Genomic DNA, 26138 nt, shown 5'->3' on the forward strand with positions numbered 1-26138 from the left:
ATGATTCTAAAGGAGTACATCGCGATAAAAATCAAGGAAAAAAAGGAAATGGGGTGGGACAAGGTACACGAGAATATTTTTAAACTGCCATTCTGCGAATTCAAGCAGCAGATTGTGCCGATGGTTATTTGTTTCGAATATCTGGACTGTTATTTCGAGGAGTGTTGTTTGCCCTGTTTCGAAAAGGAGGGAACTGTTCATAAAGCAACGCTAAGCCCGCCGATAATACCTCTCGTAGAAGCCACCCCTGAGTACAAGAATTTTTTAAAAGTATGCTCCGGGGATGGTTACGATTGGCACGAGTGGTTCCTTTTTGGCAGGGAGCGTTAGCGAAAAGGGCGGAGACGTTATAACCACCGGTCGAATTACATTTAAAAATCCACGGTTTCATTTGCATATGATAAAAACATGCTTGTCAGTGTTCACTTGATTGCGTTTCTTGTGAATGAATATTTCACGCCTGAGTGGCAGAGACAAGTGCGTGATATTACACGCGAAGTTGTTGATTGCTTTCATGAAGCGCTTCCGGTTGTTTGAGGCTTTCAGACAACAGCTTCCCGTTGCGAATTCCTGATGGCTTCAGTTAAAGCTGGTTGCATTCCTCTTGGCTTCAGTTGAAGCCATCAGGAATTTTCAAAGCCATCAGGAATTTTCAAAGCCATCAGGAATGCTGAAGCCAAGAGGAATTTTACAGGCAGGTTCCTATTTTTTGTCCATAGTTTGTTAGAATACGGCATTTCTTCTCGGCCTGGTCAAAAAATAGCACTTTTCGCCTTTTTTCGAGGAAAAATTGAGCACGAAACGTGGTAGAACAAAGAGATTTCACTAGAGCGATAAAAAGAAACAGCTGATCGGGGGGTTTTCCCAATTTCGCACTTGACTGCGTAAAGTAAGTAACATTCTCGAAAGTTCAAGGCTATTTTTGTGACATGACAAATACCACAATCACCTGTTTTTGATAAGACTAAGAGAGAGTTTTGTGTTTTTTCGCTCAAAATTTAGTTCAAATCTGCTGTTTAATCTGCAAGTTTTTTTCTATATTCTTCCCGAACCTGGTCCCGAACCTGGTTTCGTATTTTTTCGATATCTGGCTGGATTGGACTTGTCTGTATTCGCGAGAAGTTCGAGTGTAAAGTCTCTTTAAGCTGGCGATATTTCTGCATTTCACGTGTGATCAGTTGAAACTCCGTGTCAGAAACCCGATTATCATTAAGAGCCTGAGAGACGGCGAGGTTAATCGAGTCATGTTTCCCGATAGCCAGAGAATGTATTCTCGAGTGCTTATTGACTCTGCGTTCAAGCTTCTTGTTGACAACGGACAGGCCAGTGGAAACTGCGCCAGATAAAGCGGCTATCCCGGCAACAGGCGCGCCGACAACAATTCGAACACCAGTGAGTGATGTTGCGACAGCCCCAGAAGATAGAACTGCTGTGAAGGCGCCAATACCAACCAGGGAATAATGAAGCGCTTTCCGGGCTTTTTTTGTATTTTTTCAACACAGGCCTGTAGTGCTCGACCTCAGCAGAAATTTCTTTTTCAATTCTGCTGATCTCGGTTAGCCGGAAATTCTCGGCATTTGTCGTTTCGGGAAGGCTTGGATAGATGTCAGGCGGTGCACTTGGTGGCAACAGATTTGCCGAAGACATTGTGTATATATTGAAATTTAATTTAACTCTAATTCAAAAAGAAGCGGCAGGCCCTTGAAATCAAAGAGTTCACCGTTTTCATCTTTAACGCTGAAGGTGATGCTATTTATGAACTTGTCTGTAGAAGCGCCACGGAAAGCATTTTGCGACGAGTCCATGTTATAGCTGACTTTTTCATAAGGCTTTCCTATGACGTCAACCTTGGCAAGAAGGTCTGACCTCTTTCCATTCAAAAAGTTCTTTGTCGAGTCGATGAGATCGCAGTGGATAAAGTAGCAACTCGGGCTGTTAAGCTTTTTGATATATTCTTCTTTCCTCAAATTTCTCACGATTCCAAGAAAATTGGCCAAACTGTAATCAACGGAAACTTGTTTCGCTTGATTACTGTTGCCAAAATTGTCAGCGACAGTTGTAATTTTAAGAACAGAATTGGGGTTATTCGTTTCTAAGACCAATTTTCCTTTTTTCTTATAATATTCAAAACTGGATTGCAGTTCTTTTACGATGCTCTCGACATTGTAATGCCCTTCAGGCAATGTTGCAACCACTTCGTTGTTTTCTTTAAAAAACATTCTGCCAACAGAACTCAGATTATGCCACGAGTTGAAAAAAGAACAACTCAAAAGTCTGACATATTTTGCTTCTGAGAGCGCGTCTTCAAAATAGATAGTCTCTCCGTTCTGTTGCGTGACAACAGTGAGAACAACCATTTTTATATTCAACAAAAAAATTATGTTCAAATAATATGGCGAATGTGTGGAAAGATCCAAACATTGTGATAAAAGACGCAATAGCCAAGTCAAACGCATGGATAGAATTTGCAGCACATTTCCCCAAGGCCGATAGATCCCGTTTCATCGCTCAGGGGAATACCGACGGAAAAAACCTAACGGAAGAAATCTTTTTCAAAGAGGGTCCAGGCTCGCTTCAAAGCGTCTTCGGCTCAGACAAAAAATATTGGAGCGAGGAAATGAAAAAGGCGCTCGGTTTGGAAGAAAAGCGGTCGGGGGACATTGGAGGGTTTCCTTACCAGCTTGCCCATCCCTGCCGTACCTTTCGACGGCAAAGCGCAAAGTTTGAAAACAATATTCGACGCCCCAATCCAAATATACGTCACGCCTGAACAATATTTCACGACAAAATTCCGAGAAATATTTGAAAACACCAAACTCATGCACACGTCGGCAGTCTAATCAAAACGCTGGCTGGGAGGGCCTGACATGAAATATTGGCCGCAGCAGCTCAACTTCGCGGTTTTTTGCGCGACACAGGGGTGCGGAGTTTCTCGCGAAATCTTTGACAGCGGGATGGATCTCCCCCCGCAGATAAGAGCTTTCTACAAATTCCACGTGTATTTCACGGTCAGGCGCATTTTGTACCAGCTTGGAGGAATTCAGAGCATGAGCGCTTTGCCCGGAGACCCGCCTTTCAACCAATACAACAATCATTACGACGTCGCTTCGTACAAAAGGATATGCAGCGAGTTCGGTATTGCCCCCTCGAGCGATTTCCGTTTCACGCACGGGGAAAACCACGGTCTGGGAAGCGTTTACGTGTACGCGTCAGGCGCGACTAAAACTGACTACCAATACCCGGGATGGAATAAATTCGGTGATGAAGGCGGGGAAGGGATAAAAGGAAACCTGATCTATTACATCGAGCCGGGGGCCGCTTCTGATGCTCAAGCGGACTGGTTCGCGCCAAACACCGCGAATGGTTTGACGCAGGCGGGCTTGTCGAGAATAAATCAGTCAATCGAGGCTTTCGTTTACTGCATCCTGGGCGCGCAAGTCAACGTCCGCAGCAGCATTCTCGGCTATGGCGGTCGGGCGAGAGAAGCCCAGAGCGAGTTCCTGGTGCTGATGGAAGACGCGATCAGACAGCCCGACTTGGCCGCGAGCGTGCAAAGGTACCAGCTCGCGGTGGACCAAGCGAAGGTCAGGCTCAATCTTGCTGTTGCCCCCATGGCCTGGCTCATGCCCGCGCAAATGATAATCAACATCACAAGCACGATCGGTTACAACAACAAGCTGAAACAGGCGGTCAACGGGATGAAACTGGGGGTGAACAACGAGGTAAACCCGGAGACAAAAAAAGCTGGGCTCAAAATCATGGCAGTCGGCCCTTCAAAAATTAACCCGCCCAACAGCCATCCGTCTAACACGATACACAAGGCCGCAACAGCCGAATCGGGGCGTGGGATTCCACCCCACAGGAAACCATCTTCGTCCGAAACTCAACGAGCGCAGCCACCGGTGGAAAAAATAGAGCCCGAGGCTCCGGATAAAACACCGCAACACGAAATTAACAAAACGGCTGTCATTGTCGGTGTAGTTGGATTATCGGCGTTGCTGTTCATGGCTTGGTGGCGGTAAGTTAACGCTGCTTCTTAAAATATTCTTCGAACAAAAAGGCCACCGCGGCGAGAATGAGCAGCCAGGTGTGCTCGGCCAGAAACCCGACGACTTGGCGGCAGCTTTGAACAGGAAGCTCACAATCGAGCCAATCAGCCCGGGCAGCAGAGAACCGAGTTTCGCGGCAATGTCTTTGAGGCCATTTCCCAAAGCTTTGCCGGTGGCTTTCAAACCTCTGGTGAGGACCCCGATGACAGCTCCGATTGTGGTCCCAGCGGCGAGAAGAATAGCGGTCAAGGTCACGCCGTATTTTTTGAAGATCTCTTTGACCCTTTCCAAGAGAGGCCGCCCCCTTTCCCTTTCCGCGATCTGAGTTTGCAAACGTGCGATCTCCTCGTTTCTTTCTGCAACTCTGCCTTCTGCGGCTTCTTTTTCAGAGGGCGAGGCATTCTCATCTTGGATAATCGCCTGGTCTTCCTCGTTTTGGCGCTGCAGCTCGCTTTCCTGCTCTTTCAGGTCTTCCAACGTTTTTGTTTGGTTGTACCTTTCTTCCAAGGCGTTTGTTTCACTTTCTTTTTCTGCGAAGCTGGCCCTGAGTCTGTCAACCTTGGCTTGTTCCTTTTCTCTGTTTTTTGCCTGTTTTGAAAGCGAGTCAAAAGCTTTTTTCTTGTTTTCATGATCGGTTTGATAGTTCTTTTTCAGTTCTTTGAGCCTACGCAGTTCTGCTTCACTTTCAAGGTTCGAACCTTGTTCATCCTGAATGGCACCAATCTTAGCGCCGGTTTGCTCGATTTTACTTCTCAAAGCTTCCAATACTCTCTTTTCTTTTTCTCTTTGCGCGGATAATTTTTCCGCCTGTTGAAGCTGTTTTTCAGCTTCTTTCAGTCTTTGGCGTTGTTCTCTGATTGTATCTCGGTCTTCTTTTATTATTTCACTAGACTCCGGCCCAAGTTCATTTTTGAATCTATCCATAAAACGTTTCATTAAGCCTGACTCGTCTTCTTTCAGAATCTTGTACTCGGTATTTTTGGGCCCCTGCGCCACGGCAACAATTTTTCCCTTAAGTTTCCCAGTGCCTCTTCTGATTCTGATTTTTTCAAGGTTAGCTTTATCGAATTTGTCTTTTATCATATCAAAGGTTTTTTTGATTTTTTGCCGAAAATAGCTTTCTTTCTGTAGATCGCTGATTGAAGGTGTTCTTCCAAGCAAAGGGGTTTCTTCCTGATAAGAAGTGTCAGGAAGGCCGGACTGCTCGTGCTGCATTGTACGCATTTCCGTTTGTTCGCCCCCGTGGTAGGGGTCGCCAGGTTGGTAGGGAGTGGACGCCGCGCCTGGCTGAAAAGGTTGGGTTCTGTCAACCTCTTGTTCTTCATCACCATCATCATCGTGGTCAAGCCGATTGTCAAGATCCGGGTCTTCGTAACCAAATTCGCCACCGCCTTCCGCCATAGCAATATATTTCAAGCCTATTATTTTTCAAATTAGAAATAATCGCCGGAGTGTTATACACAATGTCAGTTCCAGAGAACCTTCGCGCGACGTACAGCAAAAAAACATTACAAGGCATGCAGGCCGAGCGCGCGGTGAAGCGGATCACCTTTTCCCGCACTGAAGCCAACCCTGGTGATACTCTGTACGTTTACGTGCCCAAGCTGAACGCGAACGAGGTTCTGGTGCCGGACTCTCTAGCGCTTGTCTTTAACATCGACATTTCTGGAGTGCACGCCAACAACTTCCTTGTCCAGAACGTCACGCGAGCGCTCGTTGACAGGCTGCACGTGAAGTTTGGAGGCACTACCCTGAATGACACGGTTGGCTATGACATCTACAAAATCTTTGAAGACCTTTTCCTTTCGCAGGAAGAAAGAGACAACAGGATCCTCGAAGGGATTCAGAGTGAGAAACTATGCAAGATCCGCTCAGGCGCTGGAGACAAGGAAACCTCGGGCGTCGACGCTGAAAACAAGCTGAATGAGGGGTACGGGAGCAAGTACCGGGTCAGGCTGGACCATCAGATCCTAACCGACCACGGCGTTTTCTACCCTCAGGCCCTTTACAAAGACCTCACGTTCGAAATAACCCTGGCTGAAGCTGCACATACGGTCAATGGCTCCGATACAACCCAGCTGAAATACAAGCTGACAAACATCCAGCTCGAGTACGATATGATCCGCAGCGAGACTCTGGCAGACGAGGCGCATAGCGTTTACTCCAGCGGAAAGGAGTTCGCAAATGACCACGTGATGCGTTTCAAAGTGGTGACCTTCAAAAAAGACACCGACACGAGGAAGAACATCAAAATCGATGCCCAAAAAAGGTCGCTAAAAGCCCTCCTGCTACTGTTCATAGAGCCTTATACCGACGGAGCCAGAGATTCGGAAAAATACATCTTCCCGGATCTGACGAAAGTCAGCGTCACAATCAACGGCTCGCCCAACATGATTTACAACAACGGCGTCGAAGGCAAGGACATGTGGGAAGAGGCCCAACGCTTCTTCGTGAAGGAAAAAAATAAAACCGAGCACATGGATGTGACAAAGTTTTACACCAGAGATAATTTCGGGCTTCTGATTGATATGCGCTCCATGGCGGACCAAGAAATTCATGGAAGTGGCAAGCGCATTGTGAACAGTACGGACGGGGTCCAGCTGGAAATCGAGAGGAAAGCCAAAGGCTCAGGCAACATGAAATGCCACGTATTCGTCATCTCCGACTCCCAGTTCAACATTATGGACAGACAGCTAGAATCTGTACAGAATTGAATATGAACATGGACCCGAGCAAGATACCCTTCAACGCTCTCATCGTGAGGCCGACCAATTCTGGCAAATCGAGGTTCGTGGTGGACCAGCTCTACGGCCCTTTCCGCGGAAAGTTCTACTACATCGTGCTCATCTGCCCGACGTTCACGCACAACAAGACCTACCACCGGCTTGGCGAAAACGATCCAAGAATGGATGTGATAGTCTGCGAGCAGCACGACGTGGAAAGGTGGTTGAAGCTCGTGAGACGGCTTAACGAGGGCACTAACACGCTCAAAATCCTCTCCAAAGATGTGAAAGGGCGCACAGGCGAGCTGGTGAATCTCGCCTTTTCTGCACGACATATGGGCATCAGCGTGTGGGCGCTAACCCAGAAGTTGACCGGAATAACATCTTCCTTCCGTGAGAACGTGGCGGCGATCGTCCTCTTTTACACCCCCTCGGCGAGGAGAACGAAAGCCATCTTTGACGATTACGCCGGCGAGCTCTCCCCGGATGAGTACAAAGGTCTGGTTTCAAAGCTGAAAGAGCGAAAGTTCTCTTATCTTGTGTTCTCTCTACGCCACCCACACGGGAAAAAGTTATTTGAATAAAAAAATGCAAGCTGTATATATCCTTGCACAATGGCTGCAGAAGACGCCGCTTTACAAGACGTTATGAAACTTCTTCAAACCGAGCCCGAGCCGTCGAGTGGTCCCGCAGGTGGCCTTGTTCCAACCGCTCCCGACATTCCTGCTCTTCGCGAGCAGCTGGTCGTGCTGGTGTCCACAGGCAAAGCCAAAGAGGCTATCGGAGTGCAGCTAACCCACGAGCAGGTGAAGCGCCTGAGCGACAAAGAGGTCGAGAAATTCGCCAAACGCTACGAGACGTACGTGGGCTCGAAGACAACGGAAAGCCTGATCGACAGCTTCATTTTTGTTGTATCAAAGGCGGTCGGAATGGTCGTCAACATCAAAGACATCGACGCTTATCAGAAAGAGTTCAGAAACGACTACATCTTGAACAAAGAGCTCTCCGATCTGGCCGGCAACCTTTCTTTGAAGTGTGGCCGGTTTCTTGCCGCGGCCAACACGGCGCTGATCACCACAAAACATATTGATTTTAGTCCACAGTTGACCGTGCAGAGCCACCCTTCTCGTGATGAAAACGGCTACCCGCTTGAGGGCGTTGATGGAGTACCTGGCTCAGCAACTGCAGAATAAATGGTCACCATTCATCAACAAATGCTTAGGTCTTGCTGACAATTTGTTAACAATTAAACTTTTTTCATTTGCTTATAATACGGTTCGCTTCAATGTCAACCGAACAATCTGAGAGCGCGCCTGCCGCCGTCACTGCGCCTCAGGTAGAGACCAAGGCAGCGCCTGCCGCCGATGTCACACAGTAAGCGACGACTCCGACTGCAACCACGCAGCGCGTAAAAAACCCCAAGCGTGTGGCTGCTGGAAAAATGGTTGCCGAAAGAACGCGGCTGGCCCGAGAAGAACAGAAGAAAGCGGCCGAGGCTTATCACGCGAAAAAGGAAGCAAAAGCCGCCCCAGAGGCCCCTGAGCCAACTCCGACTACAGAAGGAGAAAGCCCAAAGAGCGGCGGCCTTTTTGGACTCAGCTTCAACCAATGGATTGGTATTTGCGGCATTGGCGTTTCACTGCTTGGGATTTTTTACAAACGTAAAGAGATCAAGTCCGCGTTCGACAAATTCAAAACGCCGGAGCCCGCGCCTGAGCCCGCGAGTGTCGAGCCAGAACCTGCTCGCGATACACGGCCAAAAGGATTAAAAAAAATGTTTGATTAAAAAACATGCTTTGAACGTTTGCGTGTGATGTATATCACGATGCCGAGCCTTGCGCAGGTTCTCATCCATACAGCAGCAATCGGAGGGATTACACTTTTTTGGGCCAATTTCACCGTCAAGACTTGGAGGATGGTGAGACGTCTTACCGACGAAATGCTTGTTGAAGAGGGAGAAAGGCGGAGAAAAATGAAACAAGAGGTTAGGCGAGAAATTGAAATAGAAGACAAAATCAAAGAATTCGCGGAAGTTGAAAAGACAGGTCCTCCCAATTAATTTTGTTTTAAACTTTCGATCTTTCCTTATATCAAGCGCGCCATGTCCGACAACAAGCTTGTAAAGATCGTCATTGACGCCGCAACTCTCATGGGATTAGCTGCGGGCATAGGCAGGGCCACAAAAAAGGTTGTGAAAGAGAATTTCACTTCCGATCCCAGCAGCAGCTTTATGAATTACATGAAGTTCACAGGCGTCATGGCGGTCAGCATTGGGCTCAAAAACTACCTCGAGGACCAGAAAATCCTCCCCGTCAACGTTTGAAAGCGGGGCTCTGCCGCGCGCCCCACAACGGGGCGAAGACCACGTGATTCTTTCGAATAAAAAAAGCCTCTCAATAGCGCGCCATGGCGAGCATCGCGATCATGATTGGCGGGGCTGTGTTGAACGCCACGGCTTTTATCGGCGGGAATTATCTGGTGAGGGCGCTCGGCGGGGGCGACAAAGCCGCGCTTGAAGAAAAAAAGCGCCACGACAAGGCTCTCGAAGATTATCAAGCGGCTTACGCCAAATATACGCGCGACCGAACACAACTTCTCGACTGGATGGCGACCAATGCGCAAACAAAAGAGCAGGCCAAGCAGAACAGACCAACACGGACTACGCCTTCAAACTCTACAACCAGGCGCATCCTGACGAACAGATGGTGCCCCCCAAGGAGCCCAAGTTCTCAGATTTCTATCAGCCAAGCGAGCAGCAGAAAAACGGTCGACTCGCGTTCGTGGGCGCCGGCACTCTCGCTCTGGGCTACGCGGCCTTCCGGTTCCTTTAAACCTTTTTACGCCTTACTTATATGGATGTCAAACTCGCAAAGATATACTACGGCCCCGGGGGCTACTGGAAAGGAATCTCCGCGATCAAAAAATTAGCCGAAGCCGCCAAGGTACCTGAAGAAGCCGCAAAAAAGTGGCTGATCAGGCAAGCGCTCTGGCAGATATACCTGCCCGCGCCGAAGCGGATTCCTCGGCCGAAATTCGACGTTGCCACGCCCAACAAGGTCCATCAGGCGCTTTTTCTGCCGCACGACAAGCTCCCTCGCGGCCGTAAAGTTTTCAAATACGCGCTGACCGTTGTCGACGTGGCCAGCCGCTTCAAAGAGGCCGAACCCCTGACTTCGAAAAATTCTGATGAGATCGCCCTGGCTTTTCAGAAGATTTACAAGCGCTCGCCTCTCGAATGGTCTGAAATGCTGCAGGTTGACCCCGGGCGCGAATTCATGGGCGCTGTCACACAAGAGATGGAAAAGCACAAAACCTTTATCCGGCGCGGACGTGTTGACATTCACCGCGACCAGGCCATTGTCGAACGTTTCAACCGCACACTGGCGGAGCGATTGTTCGGGCACCAGTACGCCGTGGAAATGCTTCTCCCTGAGGGCAAGTGGTCCACCGCCTGGGGGAAAAGACTTCCTGAAGTTGTTTCGGCTTTGAACAACGAGGTCACAAGCCTTATCGGCAAGAAACCCGCCGTCGCCATCAAAGAAAAATCTGTTTATGCGAGGCCGTCGACACCTTACACGAGGCCTGTTGGAAAACGCGAAAAAATCCTCCCCTCTCTTGTCCAAGTTCGTTATCTCTACCAGCCCGGCGAGCTTGAATGGGGGCGTGAAAAGGGCCACGGATCCAATCTGGCCTTTGAAAGTTTTCGGCATTGAAAGGTCTTTTTCCAAACCGGATCAACCCGTTCTCTACTATCTGCGCGACGAGCCCAAGCGGGGCTTCGTGCGTGAAGAGCTGCTCGTTGTCCCTCCAAACACACAGTTACCCCCAGAGCAACTTTGAAACTTCGGCTTCCAACCCTCTAAGTTCATCATCCGTTAATGTTGACAATACATCCATGCCGATGTACCCGTAAGCTTTTGTACTGATACCATCATCAGCTATCCATCGCTTTGAATCAAATGGCGAAAGCGAAATTTTGTTAAGATGCATACCGTAGATCACGTGTCCCTCGCTTCGAAGAATGTTCATTCCATGCCATTGCTGCTTCCCACCGAAAAGCGTTTCCTTGTAATTTTCATGCGTTATTTGTTTCTTGACAATGTTCTTTTTCACGCCCTTCGCTTTTTTGATATTTTTTTCGTCCGCCTTCAGGATGGAGTACATTTTCGGTCTCAGACCCACGTACTCTGCGATGGGGGTCCCTGCACATTCGTCTTTCATTTTGCCCAAGACCTTTTTGTTCGTGTTTGAGTGGAGAGGATGCTCATTCGGGTAGTCGCTCGTGTCGTAAAGGTCCATGTTGTTTTTCATGTCTTCGTAGACGTCTTCTGTTTCGATCATAATCAGAAGGCTGTCGGTGTCCGTGTACGAGAGCTCGCACTTCGAGCCGTACTGCTTTTTAAGCTGGTTGTAAAAGAAGTCGTACATCTTGCTGTTGTCGAGGATCGTCATCCCCGTGTAGACTGGCTTGTTTAGAAGCAGTTTGCTTTTTCGCATGTCAATCCCCGCCATGTCGTTTGAGAATAAAACATGCCTTGAGTACAAAGGGCTGGCGATCAATTTTCTTATTTTGTCCCTCTCGTTGCTGCGCACTATTCTTATGTCAACGCGGTTGCGCAGGTTTTCCATGGTTTTGCCGAAAACGGAGTTGTTCATGAGCTTGTAAAAGTTCTGTTCGAAGACGCTCTTCGCTTTCTTCCTGAACTGTGTGTTAATCCGGAAGTACGGCTCCATCCAGCGTTCTTGTTCGAACTCCAGCACCCTGTGCACACGCTTCAGTTTCATTCCCTGCTTCAGATAAAACTGCAAGTTCCTGTAATGCACAACGTAGTTCTTTTTGTCTTGAAGCGTCAGCAGCAGCTTCTTGCTGTCCGGGGGTTTCAGGTCCAGGTCTTTCATCAGCCCCTTTTGGTAGTCCGACATCCACTCCTTTTTTACGGCCTTTTTCTCCGGCGCCAGGGGATAGCTGTTGTGCTCCTCGTGAAGTTCTGGCGGGTATTCGAGATCGACTTCGAGAATGCACCCCTTCTTCGCGTTTTCTTTCATATTAAGAATCTCCTCCTCTGTGGGTATGTCGAGTTTCCACTTAAAACCCATCCGTAAAGATTGTTTGCGTCGAGATAGAGGAGGTATTTTTTTGGCTTGCTGGGGTCGTAGCCCGGTACTTGCGGGTTGTTCGCTTGGGCGTACCTGTTGCTCACCATGGAGATTCCACCCGGCATCCCCCTTTCCACGAAAAGGTGCATTTCGTAGTCTGTGAAGAGCTCAAGCTCGACCCCAGTCTTTTTCAAGAGCGCGTCCTAGGAGAAGCCTGGCGACGTGAAATAGTGCGCCGGATCCAACCCGTACTGATCAAGGCACAGTTTTCGGAAGTTCTCAAACACATCCGCCAGCAGCGCGACGTCAGTTTTCACGTAAAGATCGTGGTAATCGCCCAGCGTTTTCCATCCAAAAGCCTCCCAGACGGCCTGCGCGTGCGCGTACTCTTCGTCTGTTATGTGCTCGTTGTTCAGCTTGCTGTAAAACTTCTCTTTGTCCGGAAGCCTTGTCTCGCTGAATCTTTCCCTTGAGTCCATGTACTCGTAAGGATAGATCCCTTTTTTGTAAAGCAGGTCGCTGCCTTTCGAAATCGTTGATGTTATTTTCAACGACTCCTTCGGTGTTGCGCTTACAAGTGAATCAAGGCTTCCTTGCAAAAAGTTCAAGCTGTCGATGAAACGAAGATTACCGACCGAAAATGTGATGTATTTCTCCATGTTGTTGGCGACGCATTTCACCTCTTTCTCCAGCTTCGACATCGCTTGCATCAAGTGGTGCGCGTCGTAGCCTCTCAGGTTGTGGAATACGACTGGTATTGGGTCAGTCTTCGGGTTAATTCGCAGTTTCTTGTTGCATTCGGCGTGCGCGGCTCCGCGAAACCTGCCAGTTATGTGGCAATGGTCCTTTACTGCGTCTCTGAAGTTTTTCTGAAGTAAAGGGTTTCTACAGTACTTGCAGTTTTCCTGTGATTCGGTTTCCAACTTGTCTTTTTCATCTTCCATCCTTTTCAGCCTTTGAAATCCCCACTTCTCCTTCTCTTTCTGTGCCATGTAGAAACATTTTTTGTGGCCTTGCCCCCAATAACCCCATTTTTCTCTCACGCCTTCTTCATCCGGTTCTTCTTCAAAGTACCAGACGGGCAAAGAATCCATGAATTCGTCTTTTATCAGAGCTTTGTTGCAAACGTGGCAATCGACCGCTTTCTTGAAGTCTTCCCAGTCCTTCCACGTCATTTCAATCGGCTTTGGTGTGGCCAAACTCTCTCTTATTTTCACCTCCTCCTGCATAATGGCACTTAAAAACTCCCCAACAGCGTTTTCACCCCTGTAAGTGTTGGAACCAACCACTTCACCATCGCTTCTCACAACAAGGTAAGAATAACCGCATGCCTCGTGCCTTTCGGTCTTCTCTGTGTAGCTTGTTTGCGTTCTCTCACGCTTACAGCCATGAATCTTTCTGACAAGAGCCTCAATGTCCGCGTAAATAGCGAAAGGCGCCTTCAACTGTTTTTTGAAGTTTCGGAAAGAAAGGATGTTTTCCCCCTTTTTCGGCATCTCGATCCTTGTCGGCCTGCCGTTCACACCGTTGCAATATTTTTTGCGATTCACCAGCAAGCCTGCTCTTGAGAACCCGGTTAAGCACAGCATGCAATAGTGCTTTGCGCCTTCGTACTTGGTCTGATCGAAAAGCAAAGCGCTTTCTCTTTTTACGTAACAGTAGTGCTGAATTTCCCCTGACTCGATCAACATCAAGTTTATCCGCGGCACGTTCGCTTGATTTTTGCTTATGTGGTGTACGATCACACAATCGTTTTCCCAGCCAGATACGTTTATTGCGAGTTTCGGGTTTTGGGCCTCGAGCTTTGCTATCTGTTTTACCGGTGTGGGGAAATCGATGCCAACGTAGTTGATACCATCGTTAACAGGATATTTGCTTGGTCTTTGCGGATCTTTCCCGTTTTTCGGAGGGAATAAAGCGGCTCTGAGTGCCCACTTCAAACATTCGTTATCCTTGTTTTTCACGTTTACTATTTCCTTCTTGTTCGCCAGTTTGGCCGGAAGAGGCAGATAGGTCCCTCCGCGAAGTGGCTGATAGCGCGCAACATTCACGTACGCGACCTGTATCCTTTCAACCACCCATCCTGATCCCATCTCGGACCAGTGCTCTATTTCTCCTTTTGCCTTTTCAATGAATTCGTCAAATTTTTGTCTTATCAGGTCCTCTTCATTCTTTTTGAAAACGTGCGGTAGGTCTTCTTTGAAATAATGCTCCATGAATTGCGTTTCGTCGTTTCTTTCTATTGAGAACTTCACTTGTAACCCGAAACTTACTTTAACGCTATTTAACCTTAGGGTTTCTTGTTCGACCAAATCGGTGATCTTTTCTTTGTTTTCTCTTGCAAACCTCAAAATATCTTTATTGTTTGGGTTCCTTTCGGATATTGCCATTCTCCACACACGGAGCCATTCTTGGAAATTGTTTTGAGATATTTGAAACCCGTCATATAATGCGTGAACCTCGTATTTCAACGGTTCTGGAAGGTTTATTCTTTCCTCCCTCGGTATTGGGCCGTAGAACATTTGCAGAACATCGGACGAATACCTTGCGGCAGCCATGTCGGCGCAGTATACACTGTGCATGCACTCCTCCAATAGGAAAATTTCTCTGGCGCACTTTTGTAAATACTAGTGAAGGGCACATCCGCGCATATTTATTACAAACGTTACAGCTTTGCTGGACCCGCTTTTTCGCCTAATTTACTAATACGCACTCACGGCTCTGACGCATCTCTCACGGCTCTGGCGCAGCACTCCCGGCTCTTGCGCAGCGCACATGGCTCTGGCGCAGCGCTCGCGGCTCTGGCGCTGCGCACTCAACACTTTTTCCTGACATACTCACACACATATAAAGTAGCCGTTCTGGCGCAGTGATAAGCAAGAGGGCAACATCCGTCCGAAAAAAGCCCACCAGTTCATTCTCCGAAGCTTTAGTCTGAAGAGAATGAACTGGTGGGCTTTTTTCGGACGGATGTTGTCCTCTTGCTTATCACTGCGCCAGAACCGCTACTTTATATGTGTGTATGAGCTTTAACTCAAATGCAAACTTTCCACTCAGTTTGTCTATATGTAGCTCTCCTATGCAAGAGAGATTTCTCACAGGTACATGCTGGTGTTATATTAACATTGCCTTAATTACATATTCAGGCAAATCAGCCTGAGTAATCTGCAACATGAAGCAGGTTTTGAAATTGGTGAGTGATTTTGATAACCAATCCTTTCCATACCAGAAAAATGGGAGCGTTAGCATTTTCAGTTTTTGCAATTAATGCTCTAAGCCAGTCCTGCATTGCAGCCAAATTTGGTCCGTTTGGTCGAGCTGGCTAGCCCCCAGCCGAAAGTCGGAAACATTTTCTCGTTCTTTAATCAAGCGTGAATACCGGCACGGAGAATGAATGCTGGGGGTGAACTCGATTGGGCGCGAAACCTCCACAATTCGCTCTCTCGACGTCTAAGGGCAAACCGGCCACTGTGTCTTCCGCGAATAAGAAAAAAAAAAATAGATTTGGAGATTAGAATCATCTTCTCTGTACCTCGAAGTGGAGGGGAATATTAATTTGTATGCTCAGATGAGGTTCTGCCTAGAATAGGCATTTTGAACATTTAATAGCCGTTTCTGTGAAAAATCTACATGTGGTAGTCGATGGGTAATAGTAAGCTGAAAAGTTGAGGCAACGGATTCAACCGAAAAACAAATAAAAAGTACACATCGTTTGGTGCAGTATCAAGCTTGGTGGTTTCAAGTTTGTGAATATGCAGTTTCGATCATTATTTTCGGCGGTTTTTCGGTTGGAGTGACTTTAAAAGCAGTTTTTCGATTTTCAAAGAAATTTCTAGGTCGGTCGGTTTCTAGGCCCAATCCCCATCCAGAAAATACTAACCCTCCGACAGAGGGCGTAATTATGTTGGAAGAAGCACTTGAAGAATAATGCAGGCAGTTCGCGAATGCTTTGTACATAAGCTGGGACGGTGTTTAAGTTTCCGCAGGTTTGTTCAACGAGATGGCGACGTAGGTCTCGTCGTTTGTGCGCTGCCCTAAACGTACGGCCTGCTTCACAGTGGCAGTCATGAAACGCAGGTCATTGCGTATATGCCCCCAAATAACGCACCTAAATTGAAGACTAGATCGTATCAATTGTACGCAAGTGTGTACTTTACAACCTGACGACCCTCCTTAAAAATGCCTAATAGCATTCTATAAATAACTATACTAGCATGGTCCATAGAGAAATCACACGTTGCTAAACAACTATCCAAAAACCGCGGGATTGTCGGAGTCGCACTGGTGTATAAGGGGTTACTCGGCAGTACGCCGGCACAAAGGCGCAGATGCAGTATAAACTACACACACAAGGTCAACAATACACCTTTATTTTAGACCTTAGTTTAACTTCAGCGTGACAGACTTCGTTACCGTAACTAAGTACTTCACTGCAATGAACTGTTGAAGATTTAGGTATCATAACGTTAAAAAATACATTAGCAACGGTCTTTTACCATACAGAAGAGGCTTCAACTAAGTTTTACTCGCACAAAAACGAGATTGTACTACGAACAAGTTGGCTAAGGAGTAGTTCAATGTATCAGCGCACAAAAGGTTTTTTTGTTATCTGATATAAGGAAATACTTGACGTTTAGAAAACATACAAAAGCCCTTACGAGTGAAAACCTACTGGTATCTCAATCACGTTTATGACAAGTACACCTTACTATAAACCCACGATTAAAAATCTGTAAAGCACTCTGAACTAGAAAATTAAGACTGAACAGGTTCAGTGTTTGTCAGGCCGTCATTCAGCTCTTGAAAATGTGCTGAAAATAAAAATTGACGTGAAATGGTTATTTTTTATTTGTGGAAACGATAACACCACATTGATTCATAAGACACAAACCGATAGTACAGAACTGAACTTACAGTTAAGAGTATTGAGGAAGAAAGATTTAAGTGACAACTATCTTGCCTGCGAATTCCTTTATTCGAGAATGGGTGTCGTGACAGTCAGAGTAACTAAAGGCTGAAGAATGCGGTTATGGACAATTGACAGAAGAAAACGAAAACTGATCATTTTTGAAGATGAGAACCAAAGACTAAATAAAAGAAGATGTCCAGACAACTGTACATCTTGGAACGGTAATCTAAGGACTGCCGTTAAACCACAACCAGTGTAGTCAACTGCAAAATAATCAACCAGTCAGAACTACAAGCGGAAATATGTTGAGCGCGGTAACACACGTCAAGGCCTGTTTAGGTATAGAGCCGCTGCTGCCTGGAAAGCCAATACGTTACCCAATCGGTTGAGTAGTACTGGAAGATGTCTTGAACTTTTTATTTAGCTCAGTAAGCAGAAAAAAAAAAAACTACCAAACAATTACAACGACTGAGAACCACACTAGTAGTAATTATAAAAATCTGTTTGCTTCAACGTTGGGTGGAGAACGGATCGATGTATTGTTCCTACCTTGCTGACAGTTCAAAACACAGCATCAAACTCCGCTGAGGACTGGCCCTCCTTCACACATGTCACTGGGACCAATGAATGCTTAGTGGTCCTCAAGTAGTTCTAAGCAAAGCAAAAGGATAATAATATGACGGTTGTTGATGAGGGTTCAAACTAAAACACATAGACATAACTTTGTTAAACGAAGGCACGTTTCCGCTAAATTGCAAACATCCTAGCTACTAGAGGTTTTCAAAGAGAATATAAACCTAGGCAAGGCCCTGTGCTAGTAACTGTGGAGCGACCGGTGAACGAATCATTGAATTCTTGCAACACCACACAATTTTCGACAAGTGGGCGTCACTCTACCAGGGCAAATAGTGAAAAACTCAGAGATCCTCAGATGTATACGGTATCTTTGAATAAACATAAAAAATCGTTGAAGCTATGTCACTATTAAATGAAGATGCAATAATCACTAAAATTCAAAAGTAGCTTTGTTTTTAATTTTAGTGCGAGATTTTTAATTCAATAAAACCTGAGGAAGTTGGAAAGTCTGGGAAATATCTCAGTTTGTCAGCGTGAAGTCTTTTTTATGTTGCAGTTTTTTTTTTTACCTTCGGTCTATATTTGTGAACGAGCTGTTCGTGGTATTTCGTGCGTCTAAACTTCGAAAGGCGACTGTTGAAAGTTTTGAAGCCGTCACGGCATGCAACATATATACGCTGTGATGTGAAGTATATATGAAATAATTCATATTTGAACCGCGGTTGTAGATGAAAGTGAAGAATGATCATCGCAGTAAATTTTCCAATTTAAGCAATTGGAAAGAAGAAGCCTGAAAAAAATCAGGGCTTCAACGGGATTCGAACCCGTGACCTCCGCGATACTGGTGCGATGCTCTACCAACTGAGCTATGAAGCCACACATTGGGAGCGAGGTCAATTAATTGAGTTCATATCTTCCCGTGAGGAGTGAAATGATGTGAAGTATATATGAAATAATTCATATTTGAACCGCGGTTGTAGATGAAATTGAAGAATGATCATCGCAGTAAATTTTCCAATTTAAGCAAATAAATTTAAGCAAATAAATAAATTTTCCAATTTATTTACTGCGATGATCATTCTTCACTTTCATCTACAACCGCAGTTCAAATATGAATTATTTCATATATACTTCACATCATTTCACTCCTCACGGGAAGATATGAACTCAATTAATTGACCTCGCTCCCAATGTGTGGGTTCATAGCTCAGTTGGTAGAGCATCGCACCAGTATCGCGGAGGTCACGGGTTCGAATCCCGTTGAAGCCCTGAGTTTTTTCAGGCCTCTTCTTTCCAATTGCTTAAATTGGAAAATTTACTGCGATGATCATTCTTCACTTTCATATACACGCTGTCTCTTCTCAGCCTGAAATAAAGCTTACATTGAGTCAAACAGCAATCTTCACCGACCAAAAAAGAAACTAAAACAATGTGGGAATCCAAGGATGGACTATTTATAGTTCAGGACTACTAGTCGAGTTGCATGGACTGTAAATATGTTTATCAGTATTTACATTGCTTTCTCGGATTAGAAATATTTTGCAGTAATTTCTGTCGTTTCCCAACAGCGGAATAATTCAAGCTGATGATAAGCTCACATTTTTCCTTCCGGGATAAATATCGTTAGCGGACTCTCATTGCTCGCAAAGTGATAAGGCTTTGAGATATCTTAGTTCTATCATCGACCGTTTTGATCACCAGTTCGACTAGAATGTAGCTTCCAAGAGTTGCCGTTAGCTATCACCACATGAACCTTATGCCATGCGCTGCCCTTGATACTGTGGACGTAACGCAGACATCCGAAAATCAAGATACCTGTACAGCTATTATAATGGCTGCCTCGTAACCTCGACTCCAATAGATTGTTTTCGATGTATTAAAATTGAGAGCTAGGCAGCGAGGAACATGTATAGGACTCGAGCAAAGAACATTGAATGTGCGTGATTTTTTTCACTTATTTTTGCCTCCAGGCTTCCCTAACAAGCTGAATTTTAACTAATGGACAGTAGCTATTATAATGCCATGAAAACAGCTGTCAGTGCCAGTTTTGTTTGTGTTGTTGTGAGAAAGAAATAAAGCCGAGAGCTTTATACTACCCATTCATTTCATGGTTTCAACCATTGCTGAAATGCAACACCTTGCAGAAACGTCTCTAGAGTGTTGAACAAGACTGCCATGGCTTGAACGGGATTATTCGATCAAGAGTACAATGCATCAACTATACAAAGGTCACTGTGCCTCCCGCAAAAACACAAATACTACATAAACAAGCAAAAAAATAAATAAACAAACACGGTTCGGAACAAGATTCATGTTCTTTTCTGCGGGCAAAGGCATTCGTGATAGAACACAAGTAGATTTTTACTAAAACTCGATAGAAACGCAGACCTAGCACGAGCTGTTGACGTAATGATGGTGCGAACAAAGAGAATTTACGCTTTGATAATCAAAGTTAACAAGTTGTTTTCCTTTTTCCGGTCGCGGTGTTCTCTAAAAGAAATAGAAAAAATGTTCTCTGTGTTTCTATCGAGTTTTAGTATAAATCTACTAGCGTTCTATCACGAATGGCGTTCTCTGATTGGCTACGCTACTCACTATCTATTCTGTGATAGATAGTGAGTAGCGTAGCAGTGTGCGCTTGGAAATGATGGCCGCTTCTTGGCGATTTCGAAGTGTCTGTGAAGAGGATTTAGATAAAGTTTTGAACGACTAGTAGATTTATACTAATAAACAATTAGATTACGAGCTCGAGATTTCTATTTAAACAATAGATTGTTTCTGTCGAGGAAATATCGGCTGATAGTTGCCCCGCGGAAATTTGATGTGCTTAAAGCAAATATGTTAGTTTTAAGAACATCAAATTTCCAAGGGGCAACTATCAGACCGATAGTTCCGAGACAAACCCTCTATTGTCTTTATTGTTCACCACTAAATTTTCTTCCGCGCGCCAGTTCAAAAATCATATTGGATTTTTCAACTTTTTTAGATGAAAGCCGTGAAAGCCAAATGTAAAATTAAAAAAAAAACAAAAAACAAAACAAACAAACAAAAACCAAAACCTTTGCTGTTTGTAGGATCAGCAGACTGCTTTTAATCGATATGACAAGTATATAGTTAAAACAACAAATTAATTTCCGGTGAGGTAATTAGTGTTGCCAAATATTTTTAAATATAATAAGGTGTCGATTTCAGAGAGAGTAACATTCCTTTGCGGTTTTTCTTTTGCGGCTTTCCTTTGCTGTTTGTAGGATCAGCGGAGTGCTTTTAATTTCAGCTTTTAAACGAAGATTTAGGGATTGATTTTGGTTTATACAGTGTCGGATAAATTTGCGCTCACTGGCAAACTCGTAATAAGAACATATCGTCCATACATACAAATTTAGATAGACAAGCAAGTCGCACACGCGATAGCTGAGGGGTCTACATAAAATTTACGGATTGGTAGCGCAGTTGTACTTTTGCCAGTCTTGAAGTGAATTGAATGAGCATTGTATGAGCACTGAAATATACAGTTTACATCAGTGATAATGAAGTCAGCGTACGATTCATTTGCAGTTTTCAGTTTTTTACGAAGTTTGGAAATGTGCTGTTTTATATTTTCTCTCAACGAAAGAGTGGTTGTGATTAAACAATCAATAATCGTTTTGTCAGGGTAAAGACAATACGAATGTTCATTGATGACAAGTATACGGTCAACAACAAATTAATTTTCTGTGAATTAATTAGCGTTGCCAAATATCTTTAAAGATAATAAGGTGTCGATTTCAGAGAGAGAAACTTGTACTTTGCGGCTTTCCTTTGTTGTTTGCAGGATCAGCGGAGTGCTTTTAATTTCAGCTTTTAAACGAAGATTTGGGGGTGGATTTTGCTTTATAGTGTCGAATAAATTTGCGCTCACGAGCAAACTCGTAACAACATATCTTCGATACATACAATTTTAGATAGACCAAGCGGGTCGCACACGCGATATGACAAGTCAAGAGAAAATTATTTTCTCTTGGACAAGTATATGGTTAAAACAACAAATTAATTTCCGGTGAGGTAATTAGCTTTGCCAAATATCTTAAGATAATAAGGTGTTGATTTCAGAGGGAGGAACTTTTCAGCGGAGTGCTTTGTATTTGGGTTGGTACGTTTCGCTGACCCCTAGCACATGGACTAACAAGATGGACCTGGTACATGAACTACTTGAATGAACCGCCAATGGACTACCCTAAATGTAAACCCCTAAAATTTCTAACCCAAAAGTTTAAGAATCAGTTTGTCTGCTTATGTTCCAATCTTCTAAGAACAATTTTTAAACGTCATCGCTTCTGCATGCATTGCGTGCCGTTTATTAGATTCATAGATATCTAGACCTACTTACATGAGCGTATTCCATAGATTTGTGCCTTTCATCAATACTAGCACCCCTTCCTACCCAAATAAAGCACTGTTTGCCAGTGTCGACCACAAATACTGCAGAGAAATGAGACAAAACAAACAACAACGGGTCCGACACAATATAATTAAAATGAATAAGGAATTTCTAACGGACTAAAAGTATTAAAATATCCAAGGTATGCACACGTTGTGATAAAAATCGCACAGGTTTGGCTTTTCAAGGTTGTTGACAGATAGTTGCACATCCAGTAAGCGCCCTTTTTCTAATAAATGCCCTCCATTGAATATTGAACATTACAACTATCACAGCCCCTGTTGTCACAGTTCCTGTGTTGATGTACTTGTTGTGCAACATTCAGTATATGTTCTAAAAGAGCTGAGCGCCCATCTGCAATGAGCACCCTCCCTTGTGCTACCCAAAGTAAATTATCACTCCCGGGAGCTAAATCGAATCACAAAGGTAACTACATTTGTACGGTTACACAAGCTAAAACTGGCACAAACTTTTTGGAATCTGTATTGTCACTGCTTAAGAAACGACAACCGCAAGTTGACAAAAATCTTGAAATATTCCACCGATCACAATTTTTCTCACCATCGTTGCTGTTCAGCACACCCTTGGAGAACCCGTTCACGTCAGTCATTTCCAGCTGTCCACTAGCATCACTTAGTTTCTTGATGGTAGGCTCAAAATCATCATCAGTTGGGTCCTATCAAGGAAAACACACAACACCAAAAATATTGAACAACGTGCATTAGCATAAAGTTGTAGGTGATCAAGACGGAATGTTAACATCGTATCAATACAACGGGGCAAGCACCGTTGATTACGGAATAGTCAGCGAAGATCTTCAAAAAAACAGAGTTAGGATTTCAAGTACAAGCTTTGAAACCATATTCTGATCACTGCCCTATCACTCTCACATTGACTTGCCGTAATCGTGGCATCATGTACAGCAACAACGCCCCAAAACAACCTCCAAGAACAGAGGAATCCTCGCGAAACTGCTTCACCAAATTTCTTTGGAAGCCAGAATCCAAAGATAAATTCATAAGTACATTGTCGAATTTTGATATTCAAAACAGGCTTAAATCTTTTAGTGCAGAACACAATAGCTCAATAGATGAGGAGATTTCACAGTTCAAACAAATACTAAAATCAGTTGCAGAACTTAGCCTAGTACCATCACGTAGTAAAACGCGTAAAAAGACCAAAAAACAAACAAATTATGGCATGATAATACTTGCAGACAGTTAAAGAATAAGCTGCAGAAACTTGGGAACAAAATTAATCCCAAAACTCCTCGATCACTGCGACAATATTTTGATCTTAAAAAGAAATACAAAAAGCTGATAAAAAAGGTGTATAAAAGATATAAAAATCAACTTTTAAATGAAATAAACACCTTGAATTCCAACCAAAGCGGAGATTTCTGGAAACTGATAAACAAAATTCGAAAAAGTGAACCGATTGACGACAGTTCTGATCATAGGCGGCCCCGACGTTGAATAAGATTAATACGTGACATTATGCTGTTGACGATTGCGTTACAATTTTAGCCGTTAAAAAGACAATGTATAAGAATGCTTCGAAAATTACTCTTAATGCTACGTGTAGAAAACAATTTGAATAAAATGGCTTACCTTATGTTTGCATTGCGTTATTTTGATGTCTCTGGGTTATTGGAGGTGGTTTAGAGCCATTTAGGCGAGTTTCACTTTCTGGCGGTTTGCTTCCCTAAAGAGAAACGAAAAGCGGGCGACCCACTGGCCGGACGGCCCGCACTCAAAGCTCCGTAAATTCCACAAAAATGGTCTAATCTCGTCAAAATTGCCTCATTGCAGCCGTCGATAACTCTTCTTCCCATTCGCTTTCTCCCAAGGTTCCAAAGTTTACCTTGACCGCCCGAGAATCGCTGGTTTTCCAGCTCTTGCTTTCCATTTCTGCTCCGTCTCGATCCGTAACCGATTATCTTGGCCGCAGGATTTGAATTTCTAGCTTAACGACCTCGCTATCGTGACAAAGTCGCCACCAACCGTCGAGAGGCACGGGGCATTTTTTGATCATGCAAATTGCACCGTGCCGCGGTGTATAACTGAAATTAGCGTCTAAAAGCACTGTTAACTGCAAAAATACAAAAAGCAAACAATGTTAAGCTGAATTTAGCGCCTAAAAGCACCGTTAACTGCAGCGAGAGATGGCAACGAGTAACTGACCAATGCCCCGTGCCTCTCGACGGTTGGAGGCGACTTTGTCACGATGGCGAGGTCGTTAAGCTAGAAATTCAAATCCTGCGGCCAAGATAATCGGTTACGGATCGAGACAGAGCAGAAATGGAAAGCAAGAGCTGGAAAACCAGCGATTCTCGGGCGGTCAAGATAAACTTTGGAACCTTGGGAGAAAGCGAATGGGAAGAGTTATCGACGGCTGCCATGAGGCAATTTTGACGAGATTAGACCATTTTTGTGGAATTTACGGATCTTTGAGTGCGGGCCGTCGGGCCAGTGGGTCGCCCGCCTTTCGTTTCTCTTTAGGGGAAGCAAACCGCCAGAAAGTGAAACTCGCTTAAACGTAGCATTTAGAGTAATTTTCGAAGCATTCTCATACATTGTCTTATAAGCGGCTAAAATTGTAACGCAATCGTCAACAGCATAATGTCACGTATTAATCATATTCAAAGTCTGGGCCGCCTGTGATCACCGTGAAAGAAATTCATGATCAAATTTCTAATCTCAAAAATAAAATAAGCATGTGGTACGGACACTCTTCCAAATGACATGATCAAACACGGACGGTATTATCTCATTTCTTCTCTAGAAAGAATATTCAATGACATCATTGAAACCGGCACCTTCCCAACTGAATGGAACATAGGTGTTATAAAACCAATATACAAAAAGAAAGGTGACAAGAAATGCCCAGCCAATTACAGAGGGATCACTTTAACCATCTGCTTGGGGAAACTGTTCACATCAATTTTACAAAACTGATGAAATTAGTCTATTGAGCAACACAATATTTTAAATCCAGAACAGTTTGGGTTCAGACCAAACGGTAGAACCACGGATAGTTTATTCTCCGCCAACTACTCCATAAATACACCAAACAACATAAAAAGCTTTATGTTGATTTCATTGATTACGAGAAAGCTTTGATAGTGTATGGCAATGCGGTATGATCCATAAATTACACAAATACCGAATTCAAGGAAAATTCTTGAATGTCATAAAGTCCATGTATTCCTCAATTAAGAGTTGTGTTAAAATTGACCAGAACACACTTACAGACCTATTTTCATGTGACAAGGGGGTAAGGCAAGGTGATGGTTCAAGTCCAGTTTTATTTTCTTTATTTATGAATGATTTACCGCAATATTTTAAACAGAACAAATGCCCAGGCGTGGTGTTAGGAAATCCATCTCTAAACTGCTTAATGTATGCAGATGATTTGCTAGTCATCAGCCCTTCTCCAGAAGGGCTGCAACAATCGCTTGATGTAATTCATAAACATGCTCAAGATTGGAAGCTCAAAGTTGACACCAAAAAGTCAAACATAATTATACTCAGTTGTAACGGTCAAAACAGGAAGAAGGTAAATTTTAAATGACAATGAAACTTAACAAATTGTTGAGAAACAAACATATTTAGGTATAGAAATGATGTCATCTGGTCGTTTCACCTACGCAAGAGAAATTCTTAGCAAAAAAAGCCATCAAAGTTCTCTCGATAATAAATCGATCCTTCTCTAACACAGATGATACAGCAACAATTACGATTAAGAACAAACTCTTTAATGCCCTGGTTAAACCCGTGTTACTTTACGCATGCGAAATTTGGGGACCGGAACTATTATCATACAAAACACCTTTGATAAAAGTACAATTGAGCAAGTTCATATAAAGTTTTGTCAACAGTCATTAAACGTTCCATGGTAGACAGAAAATATTGCTTGCAGAGCAGAGCTTGAGCGGTACCCTTTAAGCATCGACATAAACGCATCAATCTTCAGCTACTGGCAAAGATTGAAGAATTCCACTAACAACGTTATGTTACGAGAAGCATTTCAATATGCAGCAAAACATACACCTTTCTTTGACATTCAACAGAAAGGAGAAATCAATAAAAAGTGTTAAGTAAAAGAACCAGCAACCCAGCAACATATCAAGAATGCACGATTAGTTATAAAGAAAACCATCAGGAATCAATATTTACAGAACTGGCTTGAAACCCAGAATAGGTCATCAACAAGTTCAAGAGAGAAATTTACACAAAAGGAAGTTAAAAATAATTATCAATTTTAAAACTACCTGACATTAATTACAAGGCCAGCACACAGAATTAGCCTGACAAGGCTTAGATTAGGATGCCAATAATTAGCTCTTATTAACCGAGCAGGAGGTC

At 44.2% G+C, this 26138-nt stretch overlaps 2 protein-coding genes and 4 pseudogenes across 2 annotated transcripts in view; 3 read left to right on the forward strand and 3 right to left on the reverse strand.

Annotated features, from left to right (window-relative positions):
- Positions 1-2068: 2068 nt before the first annotated feature.
- LOC149111937 (uncharacterized) lies at positions 2069-4053 on the forward strand (annotated as a pseudogene).
- On the reverse strand, positions 3978-5500 carry LOC149111938 (uncharacterized; annotated as a pseudogene).
- On the forward strand, positions 5434-6774 carry LOC149111939 (uncharacterized). Its single transcript, XM_089289677.1, has one exon. It carries the CDS (start codon positions 5513-5515, stop codon positions 6761-6763), a length of 1251 nt encoding a protein of 416 aa, XP_089145803.1. The 5' UTR covers positions 5434-5512; the 3' UTR covers positions 6764-6774.
- A 5507-nt stretch (positions 6775-12281) lies between these two features.
- LOC149111940 (uncharacterized) lies at positions 12282-14704 on the reverse strand (annotated as a pseudogene).
- A 1519-nt stretch (positions 14705-16223) lies between these two features.
- Positions 16224-26138, reverse strand: part of LOC110043897 (gelsolin-like protein 1) — a 49098-nt gene continuing 39183 nt past the window's right edge. The window contains exons 11-14 of the mRNA XM_020749406.2: positions 22333-22447; positions 21721-21812; positions 17328-17429; positions 16224-16680 (exon numbers count right to left, since the gene is read on the reverse strand). Coding sequence (XP_020605065.2) covers positions 17340-17429; positions 21721-21812; positions 22333-22447 — 297 coding nt within the window. The 3' untranslated portion in view covers positions 16224-16680; positions 17328-17339. The remainder of the gene's footprint in view (positions 16681-17327; positions 17430-21720; positions 21813-22332; positions 22448-26138) is intronic.
- Positions 25063-26110, forward strand: LOC149111941 (uncharacterized; annotated as a pseudogene).

The sequence above is a fragment of the Orbicella faveolata genome, unplaced genomic scaffold, assembly GCF_042242905.1.
Source record: "Orbicella faveolata isolate gen_17 unplaced genomic scaffold, um_ofav_v1 contig_2, whole genome shotgun sequence".
Lineage (NCBI taxonomy): Eukaryota > Metazoa > Cnidaria > Anthozoa > Scleractinia > Merulinidae > Orbicella > Orbicella faveolata.